A 23,836-nucleotide genomic window follows, 5' to 3' on the forward strand; every position below is an offset into this window, starting at 1 on the left:
GTGGGGCTGAGGTGGGTGTCGACTCACAAAATGCCCTCCCCCTCCACTTTCAAAACAGATCTGTGCCCTTCCCTGGGTATGACCTTAAGTCTTAGTGACTGCTGCTTGTTTTTAGGATGTGATCTGGTTTTTCATGTCCATTTTTCGTGATTATGACTATTCTGGATAAAGAATGTTTTGAGCAGAGATGGATTCAAAGCCCCCCCCCCCACTTCATTTTTTAAGGGGAAAAAAAGAAAAATATATTCAAATTGAAGTGCGAGAGTGTAATTTCCGGCCGTCTAGAGATGCCCTAATCATAAATTTTCTTACCTCAGCTGAGGTGAGTAGAGTCTGTGAATGTCCCTCCCTTGTTCACCTCTCTTTCGAATTCCTGGCTCTGCCACTGTTGATTTATTATATAATTATTTTTGCGCTTATTTATTATGCGTCTATTGCAATTTTCACTGTATCCTCTCAAACAGTTCTAAGAACGTTCAGAGTGCACTACTTCACAGGGAGATTCGCCCCCTTGACCCCGCCGGGGTCCTACGTAATTCATATAACGGCTCCCCCCCCCCTTTCAAAATCCTGGCTACGTCCCTGCTCACGATAGCAAGTGTTACAGCAAATGATACAGGTTACTATAGGTGTGAAGTAGTAGGTACAACTTCTGGTATTGAATATGGGTTCAACTTATTAACAGTCTATTGTGAGTACAGGTTCCATTTTATGTTATATCGTTCCTAGACACTCCCCGACAGGAGCTGGCTCCCCCATCCTCCCCGCTGGTGTCACCCACCCCTGCACTGAATGCAGTAATGGCGTTCCATAGTTTAGTAGTCTGGCCATTCTGCTCACCGTCCGTGTCATTGTGTGGCATTATTGTTAGCAAAGATATTTCTAGTATCTTTGTTGTTAGGTAGGCCCAGAGATTGGAGAAGACAACGTCATCCGTTCAAAAATAGCAGAATGTGTTGGTAGGGAACTAGGCCTAGGTCTATGTTTTAATTACAGTACTCATCCATGCTGTGCGTTCATCATGCTGACGATATTTTGACGACGTAAGATGACACACGTCATTTTAGCCTAGGCATATAGGTTTCTAGCCTATATAAATTAAGGTCTCACAGCAACACATCACTTGCTTGTGTTCTGACGAACGAGACAGCATTTGTTTAACTCCTAGCCTAGACTGGTAGGAGAACTAGACTAGGCCTAGCACGGTGGTAAGTTGGATTTTAAGTTTAGGCACTAGGCTAGCCTAGTCTAAAAATGTAGGCAGTAGTAGTAGGGCCAAGCTTAGCTTAGGCTTAAGACCTAAGGATAGGCCCCTAGGGCCTAGTAGTAGTAGCATATGGCTGCATGGCATGGCCACAGCCTTTCTAAGCCTAGCAGGGCCTGGGGCCTACTAGGCCTATGCCTACACAGGCGGCGGCCTATGATTGGAAATTAAGGATTAAAGATAAAGTGTACTGTAAAATAGGATTCGTTCAAGGATATTAAATTGATGGAAAAAGGCCAGCCGCCTTGATTTTCATCAGGAATTCCCACTCAGCGATCCCAAGTAGGAAGAAGTCGACAATTCCGGGTAAAAACTTGCATTGATGGCGGGTCTAGCCTAGACCTCCCAAGACCCCATACTGTAAAGTCTTTTAATTGCCGCATGATACCTCAAAAACAAAAGCTCAAATTTCTGGTAATCGCTAGAAAAATAGGTGCATGGAATAGTAATTGCTGCATAATACATTGTTTATATGTAGGATTTGGTCAAAGCCTAATTTTCGGAAAAATTGGCCTTTATTTTTTGTAATGCGCAGACACATTTCTAGTCCAAATTTAGGTGCGGTGAATATACTCCCTGTGCAAGCCTTACTGCACAGTCTCGCTACACATACCATTCAGTACTGACTTCCGTGATACAATTGATAATAAAGCTGTAAAAACATAAAAATATTAAAAATTGCAGCAGATGGGTTATTTTCCGGGAAACTCTTGCTTGCGGGAGTGCAGGAGGCGATCATAATTCCGGGAGACTCCCTCGAGTTGCGGAGAGTTGGGACCCCCGCACACTTCTAGCGTATTTTGATATATTTTAAGAAAAATTTGCATGTTGTATTGATCAATGTTTCGTTTACATTGTTCTGCACGGATCATCATGGCGTAAGGCTTTATGCTGGATTCTACTGGTATGAATCCAGCATATGTCTTGGAACCTTGTTGGGTAGGGGCCTCTGTAGTCCAGCAAGGGCCCCGGCAGGCTGCAGGAAAAAACAATAAAAGTACAAAAGTATTCTTTCTTTTTCGTCACCATTAATATCCATTTTTGAAATTTATTGACAGGCATTCTATTCAGGGGTAGACACGGCAAGAGTAGACTAGTGACAAACTAGGCTTACTTTTTTGTTCTTGCACACCACTTAAGATTTCATTGCTATCAAGTACAGTACAATGGACGCTACTTCAACTTCAGGTGTCGATACAAACTTTGCTCAAAGAAAGTATCAAGCAAGTGAAAGTAATCTTCCACAACAGTCGTAAGTTGCAATATTTGGGGTAGGGGATCTTTGTGTATGTGTGTCAATGTCAGCAGAAAACAGGAGGTTTAAACCTCAATCCTTTTCATCTGATTCTACTCTTCATTTCTTCCAATAAATTCATTAGGCTTCCAAATAATGATAGGTAGGTAAATTCATTAATTGAAACCACTGAATGAATACATACTTGCGACATTTCGATCTACTACCAGTAGAACTTCATTTGGCACTGACGTGTGTTGGTGCTGCTTGTTTTGTGAGGTGTTACTAGATCTTACGTAACCACCCTGATGGGAGAGCTGATAGAGGGTGTTTTTATTACATAAGAACTATAAGAAAGTACTACTGGTAGTAGATCGAACGTCGCAACTATGTATTCATTCATTGGGTTCAATTCATCAATTTACCTATCTATATCACTCTTCTTTTGTTTCTCTTTGTTGATGCTTATGATTAAAATTTTTCATTGTTCTTATTATTGTCATCCATTCTACGGTATTCATTCATCTATGCACCATTGCAAAATCCACATCCACAACTTACATATACACACTTACCATCTTATGGAGAATTTAATGTGACTGATGAAAATGTGTGTGAGTGAAGAACGCAACAACGTGCACACAACAGATATTTTAATGACTATCCGTTCAGAGTGCCACCGACAATCATCAGACGACAGAGCATCGTCTAACCCTCATAGGCCGATGGTCGTATGACTGTCGTACAATGTTGTGAGTTCTCGGATTTAGTCTATCATACCTTGTATTTTTTTTACCTAAGAAATTCCATGATTTTGTTTAACCGTACACTGGTCATTTTTTGTGTATCCATACTTAGTTTTTTCATAAGTTCTTGATCAAACATATTTTTTAAAAATTGCATTTTTCATTAAAAAAAAAAGTCTGAAATGCAAACATCCCATGCAATGTAAGATGGTTGGTAACTATCATATAGGTGATTCCATAATTGTGGGTTGGGGGCAGGGGAAGTGGTAAATTCCAGTGTGCTGTACAATGGGATATATTTTTTCATGTTTCAACAGTCCAATGTTCATACCATCTGAAATTTTCTCTTTGGCAGACAATAATCTTGCTGTTGGTTGGTTCACTTACATTTCTAATAGTGTACAGTTCAATATTATTTTTTGTATGGTCTTATCATGCCAAATAATGATCTCTTTTTTGCTAATTACAGACTCACCAAGACAACTGAAAATACATATAGGGCAAACCAGAACTCATCGGGTATGGCAACACTTGGCACATTTGATGCATTTGTTGATGGTCTGAGTCACTACTACATGAACCCTGAACTAAGTGATGTCACACTACATGTTGGGGACATGTCTTTCTATGCACACAAGTTTTTTCTTGCAGCATCTAGTGATGTTTTTCGAACAATGCTTACTGCAAAAAAGTGGAAGGATTCATTAACCTCTGATATCCATCTTGAGGAACAAGAAAATTGCACTCCTTACTTCAAAGAATTTCTTTCTTATTTTTATTGTGGTCAAGTAACAGTTACTGTTGATAGTATTATGCCAATATTTACACTTGCCGACAAATATAATGTGTCTAAACTTAGGAAATTATGCGAAGAATACATGACAAAGCAAATTGGACAACGCAATGTTAAAGGAGCTCTGGACTGGTTAACCTTTGCTGAAATGTATGATTTGGCTAGCTTGGTAAATCGATGTTATGCTGTTATACGATCTAACCTTCCTCTTGTGATCCACACAGAGGGTTGGTTCTCTTTAACTATCGACCAAATATGTCAGATTGCTACAAGTTCAGAGGTAATCATACGCGATGAACATTCATTTTTTAAAGCGCTTGAAAATTGGTTGAAAGCTCAAAATGACTCAAATATAGGTGATATGTTGCGTCGTCTGCTAAAATATTTCCGTTTCACTCAAATGGCATCTGAGCAGATACTCCAGATAGAAAACTCTGCATTTGGGATTGAATATCAAGAGTTACTAAAAGATTATATTCTCGAAGGTTACAAGTTCCATGCATTGTCAACAATGTCTAATCTCTTCCACCATGATAAATTTCTGCCCCGACTCTTCTTAAGTGGACCACATTGCCATGTTGTCAATGCTAATGTCCTGTCTCAACAATATTTCACAGTCAATGCAATGCAACATGGGCAAAAGCCACGATGTGCAACACCTTGGTACATGGTTGCCAATCTTGTGAAAGCAAAACCGAAAGAAGGTGTTAGTTATGTGGAGGATTGTTTAATCACATATAAACTGCAAGCACCGAATTCAGAAATTGGAAAGTCTTATCGACTTGCAATTGTTGTTTATAATAAAGAAGACAAGTTTGTAGGTGGAATTACAGATTCGGGAATAATATGCAATCCGGATGGCCCATCTGCCAGTATCCATTGGAACCTTCAAACTAATATTATCAACATTCAGATGCCGGTGCCTCTCGAGCGATCCAAAGACAACAAGGTTAAACATGGAGTGGTTATTCAAGTTTATTGCAATTGAAAATATCAGCCGAATTGTACAGCAGTGCTTCCCAAACTGTATGTAGTGGGCTGCTATTATATTTTCAGTGGTTAGTGGAAGAGTCCCTGTACTGTACATATAGAAGTAGTCACGTTATTTCTGTCACTGGAAATCAATTGAATAGTGTATTAAACAAGTTAATAGTGATAATTGCTTATTGTCAATATTTTTACAGCTTAATAAAACCCTGTGAGTGAAATTACCTCCTTTCTGACAAAGTTGGTTTTTGGTGATCAACAAAGTGGGTCCCTGGAAAAAAAGTTTGGGAAGCACTGATGTTCTATAAGGTGTACTGTTGTTCACTTACAGAAAGTACACATGTTGTGGTAGGATAACCTATAACTTGTAGCATCTTTGTGTTTAATTGCATAGGCATGGTCCGTGACTACCTAGCTGTCGAAGAGACGCTTAGAGTAGCTTCATTTTCACACCATTCCACAACGAATATCGGGGGCATAAATCCTTTTATTGTCCAACCAAAAACATGTTTGTGTACATTTTGAATTTGTGAATTAACAGTTGTATGGGCCGAACCTTTGTGTGAGTATTCCTCTGTTGTAATGTAGATAACAGATATAATCACGATGTTATTGATCTTATGGCCTACAAACATGATGTTTTAGAACTTTTGCTCAACCAAATGGATTGAAGTACACATTTAATATAAAACCTCACAGCCTTGAAGACTGATAGTAATACAATGAGTGCATTGAAAGTCTACAAGATGTATGCCAGTGAAGGCTGGAAAAGTCATGGAAACCGATACTTCTTGAACTTAGAACATTCATGCTGTCGTCAATGTATTGTACATTTGAATTTTAACAAAAATATATATTGTCCAGAACTTTATGGAAAACTATTTTAAAAATAAGAAATTGATTAAACAATGTACAGTATGCATTAATTTATTTAAACACACTAAGAGCTTGACTATTTATTATTAATTATAAATTTTTGATAAATATAAACATGTAAAACTTCTTTTTAAGATGAGAACTGAAATCACTAATTTTGTAATTAGTGTGAAAGTTAGGCTAAACAACAAACAACTGCTATTAAATTTGAAATGTAAACAAATGTACAATAGTTACTTTGATCTTTTTTATGAACAGTGATGTTACTTGACAATCTGTCATGTTTATTTACTTATAGATAATTAAGCTTAAAGAGAAAAAGAGACCAATGTATGTATTCTTTAACTTTTGGAAAAATTTATACTATACCAATGTTTAATATATGATTTTGCTACCGAAATTTAATCAGTGAAAAGGAAAAAAAATAAAGTCATCAACTTTAAATCATTTTGTATTAGTAATTAATATTCTGTAATGGACAGTTTTGGCCTTTATCATTTTGTATGTATGATTGTTTCTGTGAAACTCAAAAACTGTGCACACGATCTTTCTGAATTCATGCAGTTAGCATATTCACCACACAAGTACTAAAAACAATAGGCTCTGTCACTTTTATTACCATCTTGCATTCTGCCAAGTTTGAAACCAGAAGACTTGCCAAATTTTAGTTATTATGGAAACAAACAAATTTACTTCCAACAACGATGACGATATGAACAAGGCCACAGATTAAAACAAAAGCCTTCCCAGAGCTTTGTTATCTATCCTCATGTATACTTGGCATTCTATTGAGATTTCTATTATAAATGTTAAATTTTCAAGCAAACAGAATTTTTTTGGGGACGGTGACTGCGCCAGGCTTTGGCCGACAGGATACAGTGGGCGAACATGCATTGCAGTGTAGTCACAGCCTTCATATAACTAGTTTTGTTTACCGATTGAGTATATGATGTATCTGCCAGCCAGGTAATAACCACCGTTACAACAGACCATTTTGTCATCCTGTGAGGTTATTTTATGATCAAAGGATTGGCAATGCTCTCACTGGGGGGAAAGCTGTTCTGGCATTTTAATGATCATGCCCAAAACATTTGAAAAGTTACAATATGTACTTGTAAGAACTTTTTTCAAAAACTGATAGGTCCACTGATTAATCTCAGATAAGATAGTATAATACATACTCCAAGTATCGAAATGCACGCCATCGTGTCAGGATTCAATATTTCAACGTTAATTATGTCATTATCAGGAATCATTTCTGACACGATGGCGTGCATTTCGATTCTTGGAGTATGTATTATACTATCTTAAGAGCTTTTTTGGTCCTACAAGTACTGGCCGACAAGGTCACTGGTCTAGTCTTTGATGGGAGTTTGGCCTGTCCAGGGCCTAATCCCCTACTGATCATAGCAAGTCTGTTACTATGTCAGTTTTGAAAGTAGCATATCTAGGGGATAAAAGATTTTACCCCCACTGGAATTATTTGAAGCAAGGTCACTGGTCTGTTGGGGGTTTGGCTTGATCAAGGCCTTCCCTACTCCCTACTGTAAAATACAGGTATAACTTTTTTTAAAGCACTTCTCTTAATAAATACATGTTAACCGCGGATCCAGAGTTTACCCTGACTATTGCACAGATGGGTTTCAGTGGTGGAGAAGAGAGCTAGCTTGTTTTGTCGCTGGAAGACAAATTTTAGATATTGGGCGGGGGAGTCTTTAGCTCCTCCTTCGAAAAGTTTTTTTTTCTAGATGCTTTGAAATGCACTTTCGTTTTTTCCTACTCTACTATGGACGATTAATAATTATGATGATGGAGATTAATAATTATGATGATGAAGAAGATGATGTGGAGGATGAAGCTAGGTAAAGACAGGCTCCTGTGCAAGATTAATTAACAAGCCCTTTGATGTGAAGTGTAAAGCGAGGCCTGTAGCCTGAGTTACGGTTGGGAATTTGGCGACATTATTGTCGCCATCAAATTAATGTTAAATGCACACAGTCGGACAAATGATTACAGCCCATAGCGGGGTGTCTATAAAACGAAGACCGAAGACCCAAAAACGAAGACCCCTATTTGTTCTCTTTTATTTAGATGATAATACGCCAGGCTGTCACAAAATCAAATTTAAGACATTTTTTAAGTGTCTGAAATTTTCAAGGGTCTTCGTTTTATAGACACCCTACAAAACGAAGACCTCAATTATCTCAATTTCTCAATTATCTTATTGAAAGTATTTCAAAATCATCATACAACAGTTGCCAAGTACCTATTTCATTATTTTATCAGAATAAAATGAGGAATATCAAGATACTTAAGGGTCTTCGTTTTATACAAAACAAAACGTTTTGGGGTCTTCGGTCTTCGATTTATAGACACTCCCATAGCGTGACCTAAGAGGTTCGTTTCAGTGGAAAGTGGACTGTTTGGCTTGTATGATCTCTGATACTCTAGAGAATATCTTTTTTGTATAGAAAGTAATATGAAACCTATAAAATATTAGTTCAGGCATTCATTTATCTGTCTGTGGAAAATATAACAAATGATCGAATCATACAAAATAAGAAGAATACTAACAAAATAACATGTAAAAAAATCTACACTAAATCAAAATGGAATATTCACTGCCTGTTGGATCGCCGAGTTAATGGTCTTAATTAATGTTACAGTCTAATATGATCACAACATAAGGAAGTCCTCTCTTAACTTTTTAAACTTTGCGTAGCTCAATATGTATACATTTCCTTAAATCATAAGGAAGTCCACTCGTTAAATTAGCAGAGATAGTACAGAGAATTTCGATTGACTGTCTGGATTTGGATCTTAAGATATCCAAATTTTAGGAAATTACGTTTTATGCATTCACCGACGTAAGAACTTTAACCTAATAACTTTGATATGTATATGTTTTAGGCCTATGTTGTTTGTTGAATTGCCTTTTTTAATAATAATATTAGTTAGTCTAAGACTAATATGACCACAACATAAGGAAGTCCACTGCACTCTGTAAATATTTAGCATATAGTACAGAGAATTCCGATTGTTGTATCAGTATCATTATAACATGTGTATATTATACACATGTTAGATCCAAATTCCAAGACATGAGGAACGTTTAAACATAATAATTTTGATATGTATGATTTATGTTACGTGTTCATTGGCCTTAGTTAATAATATCACAGTTTAAAATCCATATTATAACAACTTGGTCATAATATAACTTATCCTTAAAGGAAGCAGGGTAATGCAATTCTTTCAACTATACTCTGACCAAACCCAAACTTGATTGGTGTGATTTTACTTCCACCAGGTTTTTATCTAAATATGCATAACAACATTATATATGCCTTTCAATAGGTAATACGAATCAACGCACATGTATATTCCCCCTGTGCTTGTTTTTTGATTAACCATCATCGTGACATATAAATCAAAATATAATTTAAAAAAAAAAAAAAAAAAAACTCAACAGTACATTGCACAGCCAATTTAATTACTGTCCCTTTTAATTAATATTCAGACAATGCAAAAATGTATTGAATTTTTGTCTATATTTTTGTCTTTGGTTGAGGTAGGTTGGAATTTGCCAGACCACCAGGCACTGCAATCACTTTATGTAGGCCTATATATTTTTACAAACAGGAACAGTGGCGGCTCGGGGACCGTAAAAAAAAAAGGTCATTTGTCTTGTGTGTGTGCTTCTCATGTATACATGTTACGTGTAGTAGGCTACCCTCATAAAGCATACACTTTCTATTTTAAGCTGATGGATGTCATCCAAGAGCGTCTACCCGTCTACTAACTCCAAACAAATCTCAATTGGAAGGATCAATGGGGGACAGTGGAACACGTCCCCAAATATTTTAATGGGGTGGGAGGTTGGTCTGCTCACTTTTCGTCCGCAATGTAATAATTTCGTGAGTCAAGAAGATGCCTGAAAATACAGTAGTTGAAATGAACTGCATAAATGACCCAGGTTTTAACAAAAGGGTGCTGTACAACATGGTGTGTGGGGAATCACGAAATGTCCCCCTCACCTTTCGAAACAGATCTGTGCCCTTGCCAAAACCAGCCCCCCCCCCCCCCCCCCCCCAACCCGCGCTTGGTGCTTTTCAAATCGCATTATTCACCCCAACCCCCATTGCTAAATCCCCCACTGATACAGTACAGTATAACTTTAAGAATTGATCATTAGAAGTTTGACTCCAGGCAAAGAAATCCATATACAACTACAGTAAATTATAACACAAAATTTAATACTGAAAGTGATAACAACAGTGGTCTAGTCTAGAATTATGATAAATGTAAATACTCTCGCTAATTTTTCTATTTTGAATTCAACACTCATTGTAGGCTTATTTCCAGTTGGCATGGAATGTCTATATGCAGGCCTTATATACAAGGTATTTAAAACACAATAAAGCTGCAATACTGTACATGGTTAGAGAACCTTTTATTTACTATTTTTATAAAATGCTTTTAATAAATTATGGTACCAACAGCTGCTCATAATATAGTAGGATGTAAAGTTATGATGTTAACAAATATTCAATTATGGCACCTTTGGCTGCTCATAGTATAGTGGGATGTAAAGTTGATGTTAAAAATTATTTTAGAATGGCACCTTTGGCTGCTCATAGTATATTACAGTAGGACATGTAAGTTATTTGTTCTCATTATGAATCATAGTATAGTGGGATGTAAAAGTTTCAACAGCACTGATAATTGCTATATTATTAACTATTATTAAATTATGGCGCCTGTGGTTATTCATCATAGCAGTATAGTGGGAGGTAAAAGTTATGATATTTGCTGCTTCTACTATTGTTCTTGATAGTACTCTAGTTCCTCCTTGTGTGCCTTGCTTGACATATGTGCATTATAAGGTTTAATACCATTGAGTTGTTTGTTGCATATTTTGCAAAAAAATCTCTTTAGATCGTTTGGTAGCTCATACTTGTTCTCTTGGTAGGTTGGTACATACGGTTTGAAGAATGCTTCAGGAAAAAATGTTATTAAAGAAAATTTATTCAAAAAAATGATTAAAATCACATAATTTTAGTGTAATTTAGCTAATCAACAATGAACCATTCAAGTCAAAACATTTTTTTACACATTGTTTATAGGGACTTTTTCTGTTTGAAAACTCAGTAGGGCAGAAATAAAGAAAATAACATTTTTTTTTTGTCGCTTAGCAAGCAAAATATGTTCTGCCAACAGCATGTGGGCAGAAGGAAAAAATGCAAAAATAGTGTGTGAGGTAAAAATATCATTTCAGACAGAAATGTTTATCCCCTTTTAAATAATATTTTCAATGGTAAAACAATATAACTAAAACCATGACTTGGGAAACTGCTTACCGGTAATTATTCTATTGGTTTTTTTTTTTTTTTATTTCTGAATAATTTTGGAAAGTTTCTTACGTTTACTTGTTATTTTATCTGTCTGGTCTTCCACATCATTTGTCTTCTGTAGCCATGGTAGTGTTGTTGGCTTACTTTCCAATTCCTATTATAAAATGATAAATAGCTATTAAATGAGATTCTGTATTACTGAAAGCGCTCGTTCTCAACCCCCCAGTCCAATAAAAGGACCGCGAGTTTCAAAATTTTGACCGTAAAATATCAGAAACCTCACCAAAATTGGCCAACATATTTTATTTCAATTTCCCCAACTTATAATGGGCACAAAGAGTATTTGTTGGCGCTTCATAGTTTGGTGCCAGTCCACATGTTCCCATCATGCGACGGTTATTCGAGGAGCCGAGATATCGACTCCAATTAAAATCCAACACTAGTCAAATTTTAAATGGGGTGTTCAGCAAAAGAAGCAGGAACATTACCTCCCAGCCAATTGCTCAGTTTAAAACACAATTCATTAGTAATACAAATATCATTCACAATTTAGGTTTAAAAAAAATTAATATACCGGTAGGTATAGAAACATAACAAACCATCACATAAGATGCAGGAACAAATCCTTCTTGGCCATCATCAGTTCTAACTTTACACCACTGATCATTCTCGCTATGCTTCATAACAAATATAACTTTCTGGCCTTGTTGAATGGTAAGTTCTGGCACCCCAAGTGGGCTACTCTCGTTGGCTTGGTAGCTGTATTTTACAAGTAACTGAACATCATCTTGAAGATAAAACATCATATGTGGGAGAAATAAGAAATGCTTCATTTATAATTATACTTCAGATGCACAATACACAATAAATATTGTACTGTAAATATAAATACTGTAATTATTATAAAAAATAATATATATTATAAATACTGCACAGGTATATGTAATACAACTGAGACTGATAATAATTAAAAAAAATCATTCATCTATATAATGCTTGTCATAATAACATATATATTAAGAATTTGCAGACTGGATTCCAACACCATAATTTAAAGTGATGCGTCAAGATCAGCTTGCCTTGTGTATAATCAATGGCCGTATTCAACTAGGCCTTCTTTGTTAAACCAGTCCTGCCTGCGCAACCCTACATAACAAGAAACTGGTATATACTCAACTAAACAAAATGGTTATGTAGTTACTGCGATACAAGCTAGCATAATAAAGGTTGCTTCAGCTTTACATGTTGTTGCAGTATGAGTTTTTTCGTAAAATAATGTTTTCATGCAGTTTTTGAATTCTGTTTATTTTTTTACTTTGTGAGTAAATATTATAATTATTATTTTCTGAAATTTACTCTAAATTATATTAATACAAATGTTGTTGCTAAACTGACCCAATCGGCCATATTTTTGTTTTGGCCACATGGATAACTTATTGTAAACTAACTCACTCTGGTTTACGTTAATTTCTGTTTCAAAGCCTACTTTATGAGCCAGCCAAATGAAAACGTTCAATGAAAGGAACCAGTCGAATAAGGTCATTTTTCATTAATAAGATGATAATGATTGATAATGATCATCATGACGCTGAAGATGACGACAATAATCAATATGGAATGTAAACATAAATTCATCTGGTTTCAGATATCTTAACATTTTAGATTATTTTCATGCTTCAGTGGCGGATTCAGGATTTTAAGCAGGGGTTCTAAATTTGTCAAGTTGAAGTCAAACCAAAAATTGTTTGTTTGATTTTATTTAATTGAAGATTAGTTAGGCTAAGCCTAGCCTATCCGATCTACCGAACAAGGCCTATATAGTTTAGCATGTCTTGTTTCTAGGCCAGGACCAAATATTATTTTTATCTTTCATCAGATGGGGTTCGTCCAAATCTACCGAACCCCATGGATCTGCCACTGTGTTGAGAAAGAGAAAAATTTTGGTTTAGTTAGTTTAGCATTTTTAAAAATATTGTATTTAGAAAAAAAAACTATCCAACCTTTTCCATCTGTACCTATTTCTGTCGATAAAGTAGGTGCTTTTATATTTACATTGTGACTAGAGATCTGTTCTTTGGCTGACCCTTTATGTATGCTTGTTGCAGGTTCCTGTACTGATTCTCCTGGTCTTCTGCAAGGCGAAAATGGATAATTTGGACGGAATCCACGTCCTCTACGGCCTCGCACAGCTACCTGTCTATCCGTCCCATCTGCTCTATTCATTTTGGTCTACAGTAACTAAACTTGCCAGCAAGTTCACAACTAAAGCAGAAATAAACATGGGCAATGAGCATAGGCGTAGATCCCGGGGGGGATGGGGAATATGGGATATATCCAAGGGGGGATGGTCCATTGTATCATCCCCCCTCCCCCAATATTTTGACTATGTATGGGATAAAATGGAGCTTTACACTCTTCAAAAGACTGTCACAGAAATAATTTACAATGTCTTATGCGCTTACAAGATGAAAATTAGCATAATGTATTAATATTGATAACAAAATTATTTTATCTGGTATTAATCTAAGCTCTTCTTCCCTTAGATGTTAGATGTGCTTGCAAAGCAAGCCACATTTTCACACTGAAGGGTGTGTAAGACATCAGTAATTTTATGTCAATTTCAAGAATTTTCAATCATCCCCCCACCCACCCCCAATGAAAAATACTTTTCTACACCATGAGTATCATAATTAAAATAACAAAACACCAATAACTACATTACAATTTTAGCTGTACTGGATTTAAAAAGTTTTACATTAAAAGAAAAAAATTACTCTGTATTATAGTTACTGTATTTATTATTTTTGTTATACTGTACCATTTTATCCCCTGGATTTTACTGAGCTTATACTGTATATATGGTTTATATATATACTGTATTTTGATGCAATTGTTTTTCACTGTTTTAGCCTTATACATATGCTATATTTCCCTCAGTTTCTTATCACTGATCTTTTGTTCTTTAAATATTGTTTATTAGGGTTGTTTTTTTCGGCAGACTAGTAGTTGCTTTTTCCACCACATTTGCATACTTTGTTGTAGTAGGACCTCCCCCATTATTTCTTTTGTATATTATAGATGCTTCTTATTTCATTTGTACAGTCTCCTGATGTGGACGAAAGCTAGAGAATAAATTATATACATTCCTGATGATGACATAATTAATGTTGAAATATTGAATCCCGACACGATGGTTTAAATTATATACTGTTCGTCTTAAAAGTGCTGCTGTCATTTCTTTTTTACATTGTTCTATAACAGACTAACGCAGTTACACTTTTTGTTCAAAAGAAGAAAAGAAATTACGACACAAAAAATTGTAAGCAAACAAAACATAATATAAAATGTTTGTTTACAAGAATAACAGAATTTTTAAAAAAAAGTTTGATAAACGATACCAAAACAATAATACTGACAATGACATTGTTCCAAAAATAATCTGAATAAATAAATATTACATGTTTAAAGCTTGCGGTACACCACATAGGTAATTCTGAAAAGAACTGTTGCAGTTGCTTCAATCGTCTTCAGGAGAATAATATCTGCAGAAATTCCAAACAGGGAAATACTTATATGTTTGGGTAGAGATGCTCCGCCCGTATCAAAGTAGCATAATTTTTCACACGATTTAAAGCGAAGATTTTTTGCTAACCTCGGGTCTAAACCTACCGTTGATACATAGCCACGAAGAAAATAATAATTTTCAGTAAAATAGGTAGCACAAGCGTCTCATGTCTTGGAGTGGCTGCTGCATCCACCCCCCCCCCCCCCCCCCCCCAGTACAAGAGAGCTCCAGCTCCGGGCTACTACTACTACTGGTACAGGTACGTAGGATGCGGTGCGGCTCCTTCATGTGTATGCATGGTCCACCCACATCACCTCTTCTTACACTTCACAGTGCACACATGGTCCTTCTCACAAAACATGCACTACCTCAGTACCTGCATGATGATGGCGTTGAGTATCGGGCTAGCTAGGCCTACAGCTGCTACATTTGCAAACTTATTATAACTAGGCCTACTATACTAAGTTTAATAAACCAACAGGGAAACAGTAATTTGATACTATGACAGATACATACTTACTACGAACAATCATGCAATAATGAAATCAATTACACTCTGTTGCTACTTAAATATATTAAATTAAACATAAACATACATCCTGAATCCACGTTACAACAACAAAAAAGTCTGCGATAAATCTGATAAATGAGAAAAAATAGGGGGCGCTATTTGAACGTATTTTATTTTACTCATCAGTGCGTGACAGCCTTCACGCCGGTCTAGTGTGGTGCATCAAAAATAGAAAGAAAAAAAAAAGCAAAAAAACAGGCCTTTTTCATGCTGCGGTAGACATCTTCGATCGATGACAAAAGATGCTGAGCAGTAAAGCGTAACCAACAGAAATAACACAGCGTTTCGGCCATTATTTTCGGAGGTCATGTTACTCAAAAAATCATATATCCTTAACGGAGTGTCTTGTCAAAATATTTTTTTCTTTAAAATGTTCGCAAAGGATATATCTACGTCCTGTATGAATAAAAAAAAAAATGAAAATTTGTTTAGTCTGTCAAAACTTAACTGGAAAATAGAAAATCGATTTTGTACCGTACATGTTGCTATTATTCAATTAAGTTTTGACAGACTAAACAAATTTAACTTTTTTTTGTTACTCATACAGTACTTAGATATATTCTTTGCTAACATTTTAAAGAAAAAATTATGTCGATACGACCCTCCGTTAAGGAGTTATGATTCTTTAAGTAACATGACATCCGAAAATATGGCCGGCACGCTAAATAATTATTCGGTTGAACAGTGAAAATGGCAATGTGTGTGTTAACACTACACAAAATCGGTCTTCCATTCCACTCCGGAGTCAGACCTCCAAAAGAAGGTTGATTAAAAGTTCGAAACTCATGTATAGTACAAACCTCGAAAATCGGAGGGTTGACTAACAGTTTTTGCTCTCTCTCTCTCTAGGCCTATAATGATAATAATAAGTACGCAGAAACTCCACAATCGGAGGGGAGGGGGGTGTGTGGTGGTGTTGATTAAAAGTTGATTAAAACTCCGGAGATTTCGTATACGCAAACTTCTCCGAAATCGGAGTTTTGGCGGCGGGCGCAGAGAGTCCGATTTCTGAGTAACTTCTGAACAACTCAGGGCACCCCACTGATTTGAAATCAACACAGTAATCAATAATTAGGCCTCCACTAAAAACCGAATACCTCGTTCTGGGTATATTGAGGGGCCCGCTGGCCGTTTTCAAAAATAGTATTTATTTTCAAAGAAATTATTTAAATTTTTATTTTTAGGTCTATTTATGAATGGACCCCTAATAGCCCTGGCCGCGCCCCTAAATAGCCCTGGCCCCTTTTGCACTGGCTGCGCTGCTCGTAGCTACGCCACTGCGTGATCTAGGCCTATCCCTAAGGTAGTTAGGCCTACTTGTTATACAGTAGTTTGGTGTCAGTGTCAATTTTGTATCGCTGCTGTTACTTCACACGGAAATAATTGCAAGTAATTTAACGTCTGTATGTACATTAATATTTATTTTTCTTTCTGTTTTGAGAAAAAATAATGTGCTGCCGCATGCCGTTTTCTACACACGGAAATAATTGGTATAAAGCAATTTTTAACGAGTGTATGTAGCCATACATTAATCTTTTTTTTTCTTTAACGCCCCTAGTGTTTTGGAAAAAAATATGACGATCTCAAAATGATAATTACAATCACAAAATATTTTGTACTCTTCTGAAAATGTTACGAAACGTGCGTCGGTTGGACACCCCTGGATGGATCCTAAACGGCTATGCATGAATGATCTTGACACAGTGGCGTACACACTTCGGCACGCAAAAGGTGTCACCGGTGTCACTGTCTAAAGTGCCGAGCTAAATAACAGGTAGAAAGGGAAACATGAAGTAGCTGTACTATAGCCATCTCTTATACACATCTATTTTTTTTTTTTTTTTTTTTTTTTTTTTTTCAAGACATTATTTGATAGCCCTGGCCCCGGTATTTTGCACTGGCTGCACTGCCACGCCACTAAAGAAAGGTAGGCCTTGTTATAGTTTGGTGTAGTGTCATTTTTGAATCGCTACCGTTCCTTCACACGGAAATAATTGGAGTTATTGTAAGCAATTTAACCAGGCACTGATCCAGCGGTGGGGGAGGGGGCATGAGGGCCCGTGTCCCCCTTCCCGTCGGTAAAGCCAAAAAATAAAAAAGAGGGAGAAAATTTGAGTTAAAGAGAGAAAAAGGGAGTTTACCACTTATTTACACCAACCATGGTGGGGCGGAGGTGGGCGTGGCGACGTGGACTTCATATTATGCACGCACCCCCGCCCCCACCCCCGTCAGAAAATCTCTGGATCCGCCCCTGTTAACGTCTGATGTACATTAATATTTTATTTTCTGTTTTGAAAAAATAATATGCTGCCTGTTCCTACACACGGAAATAATTGTAGGCCTATAGAGCAATTTAACGTCTGTATGTAGCCCTACTTTAATCTTTTTTTCTCATAGTGTTTTGAAAAAAAAATATGTCGATCTCAAAATGATAATTACAATCACAATGTTTTGTACTCTGAATGTTATGATCCATTGTGCCCTGGATGGATCCTAAACGGCTATGCATGAATGATCATGACATCATCACACTGTGGGCGTACACACTTGCACGCAAAAAGTGTCACAGGTGCCACTACTAAATAAAGAACTTCCATAGCAGAAGAATGAGCTTCTCCGCGTATTTGTATTAAAATTGATGGAACATCCGCCCTCCTGCGAATGGGGTAAAATTTGACCATTTTACTAAGTGGAGAAACTACAGGAAACAAACGAACCAGAGCGGCGCCTTCTATCTACGGCTCTGTTTATTATTGCTATATAGCGCCGCCGCGCGGACGGGGTGAAATTGCTCTCCGTGTACCCACAATGCCTTTCGAACGGATGTTCCACTATATTGGGAAGCTGCTCCATCTTCTGCTCTATTTATTATCTTTGCCACTACTCCACACTAGGCCTAGCTGCCTATTGCCGAGCTAAATAACAGGTAGAAAGAAAAACCTGAAGCAGCTGAGGTTAATTCGTCTTTTGGCCATGATTTGCCTGCTCTACCTAGCCTACATCATCTTTATTCTTTGATAATTTATGCCCTGGGATCGCATAGGTATGACTTGATCATATTTGACTGTACAGTTTAGTGTTTTTGATGAAATTGTTCACGTGAGTTATTGCAGGATAGCCTAGGCGCTAGTTGTCCGTCTATATTATAGAGGTAGGCTAGGGTAGGCCTCTCTAGACCTAGACCTACAGTAGTACTAGCTAGTAGAAGAAGGGCTAGGGCTAGACTAATAATAATAATAATAATAATAATAATAATAATAATAATAATAATAATAATAATAATCTAGCCTACCTAGGCTTTTCTGTAGATCTAAAGTAGTTGTCTATAGCAGGGTGGTAGTGGGAAGTGGCATGCAGAGGCCCTGTAAAAATGCTAACCAACATCTTTAATTTTTACGTAAACTTAAGACTTTCTAATGTCAGCACAGTTTTTATTACTATTCTTTAAAAGTGTTGTCTTAAGTATACTTGTTAGCAACTGTGTTTTGTGGTACAGCAACTTAACTCAGGTTAACAAACATAAAATAATCAGAATTATGAACTACTTGGAAAATTATTCGCCGTGGCACCCGCACCACAGTGTGAGGTGGTGAACGGTGTGACTAGAGAATAATTTACTTAGCACATGATATAGCTGGGCAAGTGTACAGTATTTTCTTTTAATACTGTTATCGATAAATAGGCGTAAGGCACAGGTGGGCAAAGTGTGGCCTGCGGGCTGCATGCAACCCATCAGCAATTTTTTTTTGCGGCCCACGACAATGAATTAAAAACCCTATGTTTGCGGCCCGCCAATAAAAATTGTCTAGAAAACACTTTGTTTTTTACAGTCACCAATTATATGTAAAATGTAACATTGAAACTGAGAATAAAATGATGTAAAAGCAGTGCTTGGAGGTTTTTGGAAGCTCACTGGAAACATCAAAGTTTGTGTGCGGCCCTCTATGTTAAATCAAAAATTCATGTTGGCCCTCCGACCGATTTTCATGCCTACCCCTGGCATAAGGGTTCCACTCAGTAATAATAACAGTCATGTCATTTATCTATAGCCATATCAAGGAAGGCATGAATCCTCAGGAAGCCCAGGCCAGCTTGAGCCTGTGCTTGTAATAAACTATAAGAGAGTTACTACTCAGTCTTTGGTCTAATCTATACATGATGACAACACATGTAATAAAAAACTGAATATACTGTAAACTGTAAATAAGAGGATTCTTTACTAGCATTTTACTGTTTAAATGTGCCTGCATCAAAAGTATATTCAACAAATTTGACACTAATAATCACGATTGTGGAAACTCATATTCTTGATCTGAATTCTGACTCAACGAACGATGTTTACGATTGGGGAAAGTACCATAATAGCAACGAAGTCTATGTAAAGTTGAGTAAATCAAGGAGGTATTGGTTATGCATGTGCATTCAAAGTGTGTGAATATGTTGGTTGGATTGTAAAGCGTGGTAAATTTGAATATATTATACATACTGTAGGAGGTCGAGATACATGAAAAGTCATATAGAGATGTGGATTACCCACATCTCTATTTGCACAAGTAATTAAAATTGTTTATTGAGCAGATTAATCTCACTGATAAACAATTGTACTACATTTATTCGGCTGGTGCATATGAACTTCTATTTAGAGACATAATTTCATTATTTTCTTTCCAAAAAAATTATTAAACGTTAACTAGCACCTCAATAGTGATTCAGCCCACATCTCTATGTCTGAGTTAACGCATGAATAGTTTTATGTACCTTCTCAGGACTTTTTTCCTACCCCCACATCTCTATATCTAATTTTGCTGAGAATTCCGCTTGGACAATTTTCTGTATGTAACTTTTAATATCTGCGCATGACATGTTTCCATTGCAGGATTTATGTGTTGAGAAGTTCAGCATAATCTTGGAAAAGAGGCTGGCAGCTGACTGTTTTTTTAGCCTATTTTTCCTTCCCTCATGTTTTGTCTATATCTTGGACATGAGATATATTTAAAAAAAATTTTTTTTTTATATTGTTAAATTGCTATTCCTATATTTCATTCCCATAGTACTACCATGTAGCAAAAAAAAAATTCCCTGTAGATTTTTCATGTTTTTAATATAAAGTGGCTATAATAAAGAATGAAGTGTAACGTCAGTTACCATGGAATCGCCCAACTGATTATAAAGCATATGATGTAATTAGAAAAATATATTGTAGTGGTTGTTTGTAGCACTGAGTACCCATAATTGACTGACTAAATCACAATTGTTACAATATTTTCATGTATTAAGAAGTTATTAAAATTTCACTAGGAAAGAAATTAATACTTTATACAGTAGTTAACTTTATTTGTCATTTCCTAATAATTGTTATTGGAGGGTAACCCAGATGTGTGCACTGTTTTACACTGGGCCGCCTCTCATCACAATACTCTACATGAAATCCAAAATTCTAATTAAGCACACATTAAACAGCCTTCTAAAGTTATTTGTGAATACATTGTTTACTGGAATTAAAAGTCTATTGAGTGAAAATAGGTAATTATTTCGAGTAAACAGCCTTCTAAAGTTACTTGTGAATACATTATTTATTATAGTTTACCGTACTTTATTAATTAACTACCAAAATAATGTTAAATAATTGTTTGTTGACCACCCTGTGCTTATAACTGGATCCACCCACCTAAAGCCTCGTACTCATGAATGCGTTTCTATTCCGTTGTACCATTCTCTGGCTGATAAGTAAGGACTTGCTTGAATGGCTATCAGCAGAGGGGTTGTAACATAGTTACCAACCTGAGAGATTTGAAAGCGTCATGTGGTTATAACAATGAACGTGCAAGCCCACACGCGCCTCCTAAATTCTACTAAGTGCGTGGTTGGCCTGCTTGTTTACTTGGAGAAGATTCTCAAATGAGATAACGGAACCTCTCTAATGACTCATGTTACTGCATGACCGTTTTTATATTGTTAATAAAACAAATTTCTTTTAATTTAAATACATTTTCCACTGAATTTGTGATAATTCGTTATCACGCATGTACTGTGCTAAATGTGTGACAAATTTATGATCACACATGTGTTTCTGCAAAATGCGTGTTTCATCCACAATCACTTTAAAAAATGCAGGACCATCCTGCACGATGCAAAACAGTTGGTAACTATGGTGTAAGATATTATTTTACTTGGCATCAATCTTATATTTTTGATTAAATTATATTGTATCAACTGATAGTACAGTGTAGATTTTATTTTAATGACAAAATATAATTAGAATACATAAATATTTACCTAATTTTCTACTGATATAATTATATAATTTTCTACTGATATTTTGTTAATTGTGGGATCAATTATGGTCTGATGTTTTAAATGGTGTTAAATATGTATAAAACGTACGTTTCTGCTTTGCATATTACATGGCAATTCATTATTATTTAATAAGTATTTTAGTGAGATGGAATGGTTTAAAATTGTACCATTCTTTTAAAAATCATGAATATTCAGCAGGTTCTGAAATGTAATTTGCATAAATGAATATGTTAATTTTGTGTCAAATGATTTGTGTACTGTATATAGTTATGTACAGATGTCAATTGTAAGAAAGTTTATTTTAAAAAATGAGTAATAATAATGCAAAATATCACCATTACATTGCTATATATAAATAAATGATGACTCTTACTTTTTGTGATGTGTAGTAAAAGACGCACTTCAGCCTAACCTTCAGGAAAGCCAGCAAAATAAACACTTTGCAAAAAAAAAGAAAATCAGTTTCAAGGAAATGAAATTTATAGATGAATTACAGTAACATAAATCAACATTAAACAAAATTTTGATATTGAATTTTTGATTACTCCTTCTTGTCAGTCAGATAAATCAAGATGGCTACCAGCAGATCGTCAGTTTTCACTTGCCTTGTATCTGAGCATAATTACCAGCATTCTGCTACAAATGGAGAAGATGATGTGTCGATGCCAGGGGAAAGTGACCAGCATTTAGCCACGGAAGCAGGAATTTCACTGGTGAAAAGTGACCAACAGAAACTGAAGAAGTGTGTCAGGAAGTCAGACTGGGCTATTACACACCCAATTCGACGATGTCTTTGGAAGGATCTGTGTCTTCGGAATAAACAAATGGGACCATCTGTTTACGATGACTTAGCAAATAGTGGAGCAGAAGCAGAAGAAGGTACTGTATATTGTGTTGAGTATCATAATTTTCATATTGTAATTTTCAAAATCGTTGTTTTGATGTTGTCGAGCACACCTGACATACAAAAAATCGTCAAAAAATCTTTCAAAATCGGTGTCGTCCTATGCACAGATCACCTAATATGGTATACTATAGCAAATTCACAACCTGGTCATTACATTCTTAGTAACCCATTAATTTTCTTCTATTGAGTTTGGTATGCAAAGTATCTCTTAATACACTGATTGCTTGGATGAATCTATCCTCCTCAGCTGCACAGTGAAACGACAAGCCGAAACTACTGTAGGGACAGGCTTTATGTAATAAAATATTCTTTCCACTTTTAATGAGAATAAGGGAATACTATCTATCTTCTGGTTTTTAATAATAATTGATTAAATATTTTCATTTATTTTTTCACCTGTAGTTAAAAAAAAAATGCTACATTATTGTTGTTACTGTTGTATGTTTTTTGTTGTAAGGGCTATTAGTTTTTAATTTTTTTTTCCCTTTTTTTTTTTTTTTAGAATTTGTTGAGACTCTATCTTTACCACAGTTTGTTGATGAAAGTCATGTACTCTACTACAAACTCAACATGCAAGGGCAGCAGACTTTACACAAAATGATGTTGGTCATTGAAAATGCACATCCAGAAATAACCTACTGCCCCCTACTCTTGCCAATTGCGAGTGCCCTACTGCACTATGTTGAGGAAGATGTTTGTTTTGACTGTCTGGAGGCTCTATTACAAGAACAAACTTTCAAATATTTACATCAGACACGTGTGGAATACGAGGCTTTTCTAATGAACTTTATCAAAATCTGTGCCAAGTTCATAGTAAGAATACATAGTAATTGATGTGTGTTGAGCAGGGGTGGTGCCAGCCCATCCATGGACTTTTACGCTTTCGTCGGAAACATCATGACCCCCCCCCCACCATGGTGTTGAGAGGCTGATGAGTACCTGTTTTAAACTATTAAGTAGTGTTAATTGGTTTGCTGTAAAGCCCTTTACTTTTGCACGCCCTTAATTTTCTACATTTTCACAATAAGATGGCGATCATGAAAATTAAGGGCAGGCAAAAATCAAAAATAAGGTTATATCTTCACTGTACTATAGCCATCCAGTTACACTTTTTCGAATGTAATTAAATGGTTCACACTGAACTTATGTAGATAATTTTCTTGACAAATGTTTAATGCAAACTAGGCTAAAATTATGTTGAGATGTGTAAAACTGGATTGAGGTTACTTGAGATATGGAATA

At 36.0% G+C, this 23,836-nt stretch overlaps 3 protein-coding genes across 8 annotated transcripts in view; 2 read left to right on the forward strand and 1 right to left on the reverse strand.

Moving 5' to 3' along the window:
- The first annotated feature begins 801 nt into the window (after positions 1–801).
- Positions 802–6,352, forward strand: LOC117118911 (BTB/POZ domain-containing protein 17-like). 3 transcript variants are annotated; one of them, XM_033263643.1, is made up of 3 exons: positions 802–959; positions 2,323–2,516; positions 3,714–6,352. In XM_033263643.1, the coding sequence occupies exons 2-3, from the start codon at positions 2,431–2,433 to the stop codon at positions 5,023–5,025; spliced, it is 1,398 nt and encodes a 465-aa protein (XP_033119534.1). In that variant the 5' UTR covers positions 802–959; positions 2,323–2,430; the 3' UTR covers positions 5,026–6,352. The 3 variants fall into 3 exon arrangements, with proteins under 3 accessions (XP_033119534.1, XP_033119533.1, XP_033119535.1); XM_033263642.1 differs by having other exon boundaries at positions 831–1,043; XM_033263644.1 differs by lacking the exon at positions 802–959 and adding an exon at positions 1,058–1,208.
- Positions 6,353–10,135: 3,783 nt separating this feature from the next.
- Positions 10,136–15,470, reverse strand: LOC117118917. 4 transcript variants are annotated; one of them, XM_033263656.1, is made up of 5 exons: positions 15,340–15,470; positions 13,270–13,516; positions 11,854–12,041; positions 11,324–11,408; positions 10,136–10,897 (listed from the first exon to the last, which is right to left on the reverse strand). In XM_033263656.1, the coding sequence occupies exons 2-5, from the start codon at positions 13,475–13,477 to the stop codon at positions 10,722–10,724; spliced, it is 657 nt and encodes a 218-aa protein (XP_033119547.1). In that variant the 5' UTR covers positions 13,478–13,516; positions 15,340–15,470; the 3' UTR covers positions 10,136–10,721. The 4 variants fall into 4 exon arrangements, with proteins under 4 accessions (XP_033119547.1, XP_033119544.1, XP_033119546.1 ...); XM_033263653.1 differs by having other exon boundaries at positions 13,255–13,516; XM_033263655.1 differs by having other exon boundaries at positions 13,255–13,516; positions 15,416–15,463.
- Positions 15,471–18,240: 2,770 nt separating this feature from the next.
- The window catches only part of LOC117118908 (GTPase-activating protein skywalker-like), a gene marked incomplete in the record, with an annotated part of 18,965 nt that continues 13,369 nt past the window's right edge, over positions 18,241–23,836 (forward strand). The window contains 3 exon segments of the mRNA XM_033263638.1: positions 18,241–18,433; positions 22,246–22,566; positions 23,097–23,407. Coding sequence (XP_033119529.1) covers positions 22,260–22,566; positions 23,097–23,407 — 618 coding nt within the window.

This window comes from Anneissia japonica, unplaced genomic scaffold (assembly GCF_011630105.1).
Source record: "Anneissia japonica isolate Jap-2015-1 unplaced genomic scaffold, ASM1163010v1 scaffold288197_len338424_cov179, whole genome shotgun sequence".
Lineage (NCBI taxonomy): Eukaryota > Metazoa > Echinodermata > Crinoidea > Comatulida > Comatulidae > Anneissia > Anneissia japonica.

Coding starts and splice junctions, on each gene's coding strand:
- LOC117118911 (XM_033263643.1), top strand. CDS start 2,431: ATGGACGCTACTTCAACTTCAGGTGTCGATACAAACTTTGCTCAAAGA. Junction 2,517..3,713: donor AGTAATCTTCCACAACAGTC/GTAAGTTGCAAT, acceptor TGCTAATTACAG/ACTCACCAAGACAACTGAAA.
- LOC117118917 (XM_033263653.1), bottom strand. CDS start 13,477: ATGAATAGAGCAGATGGGACGGATAGACAGGTAGCTGTGCGAGGCCGT. Junction 12,042..13,254: donor AATAGGTACAGATGGAAAAG/GTTGGATAGTTT, acceptor TTTATCTTCAAG/ATGATGTTCAGTTACTTGTA. Junction 11,409..11,853: donor TTCCTGCATCTTATGTGATG/GTTTGTTATGTT, acceptor ATTTTATAATAG/GAATTGGAAAGTAAGCCAAC.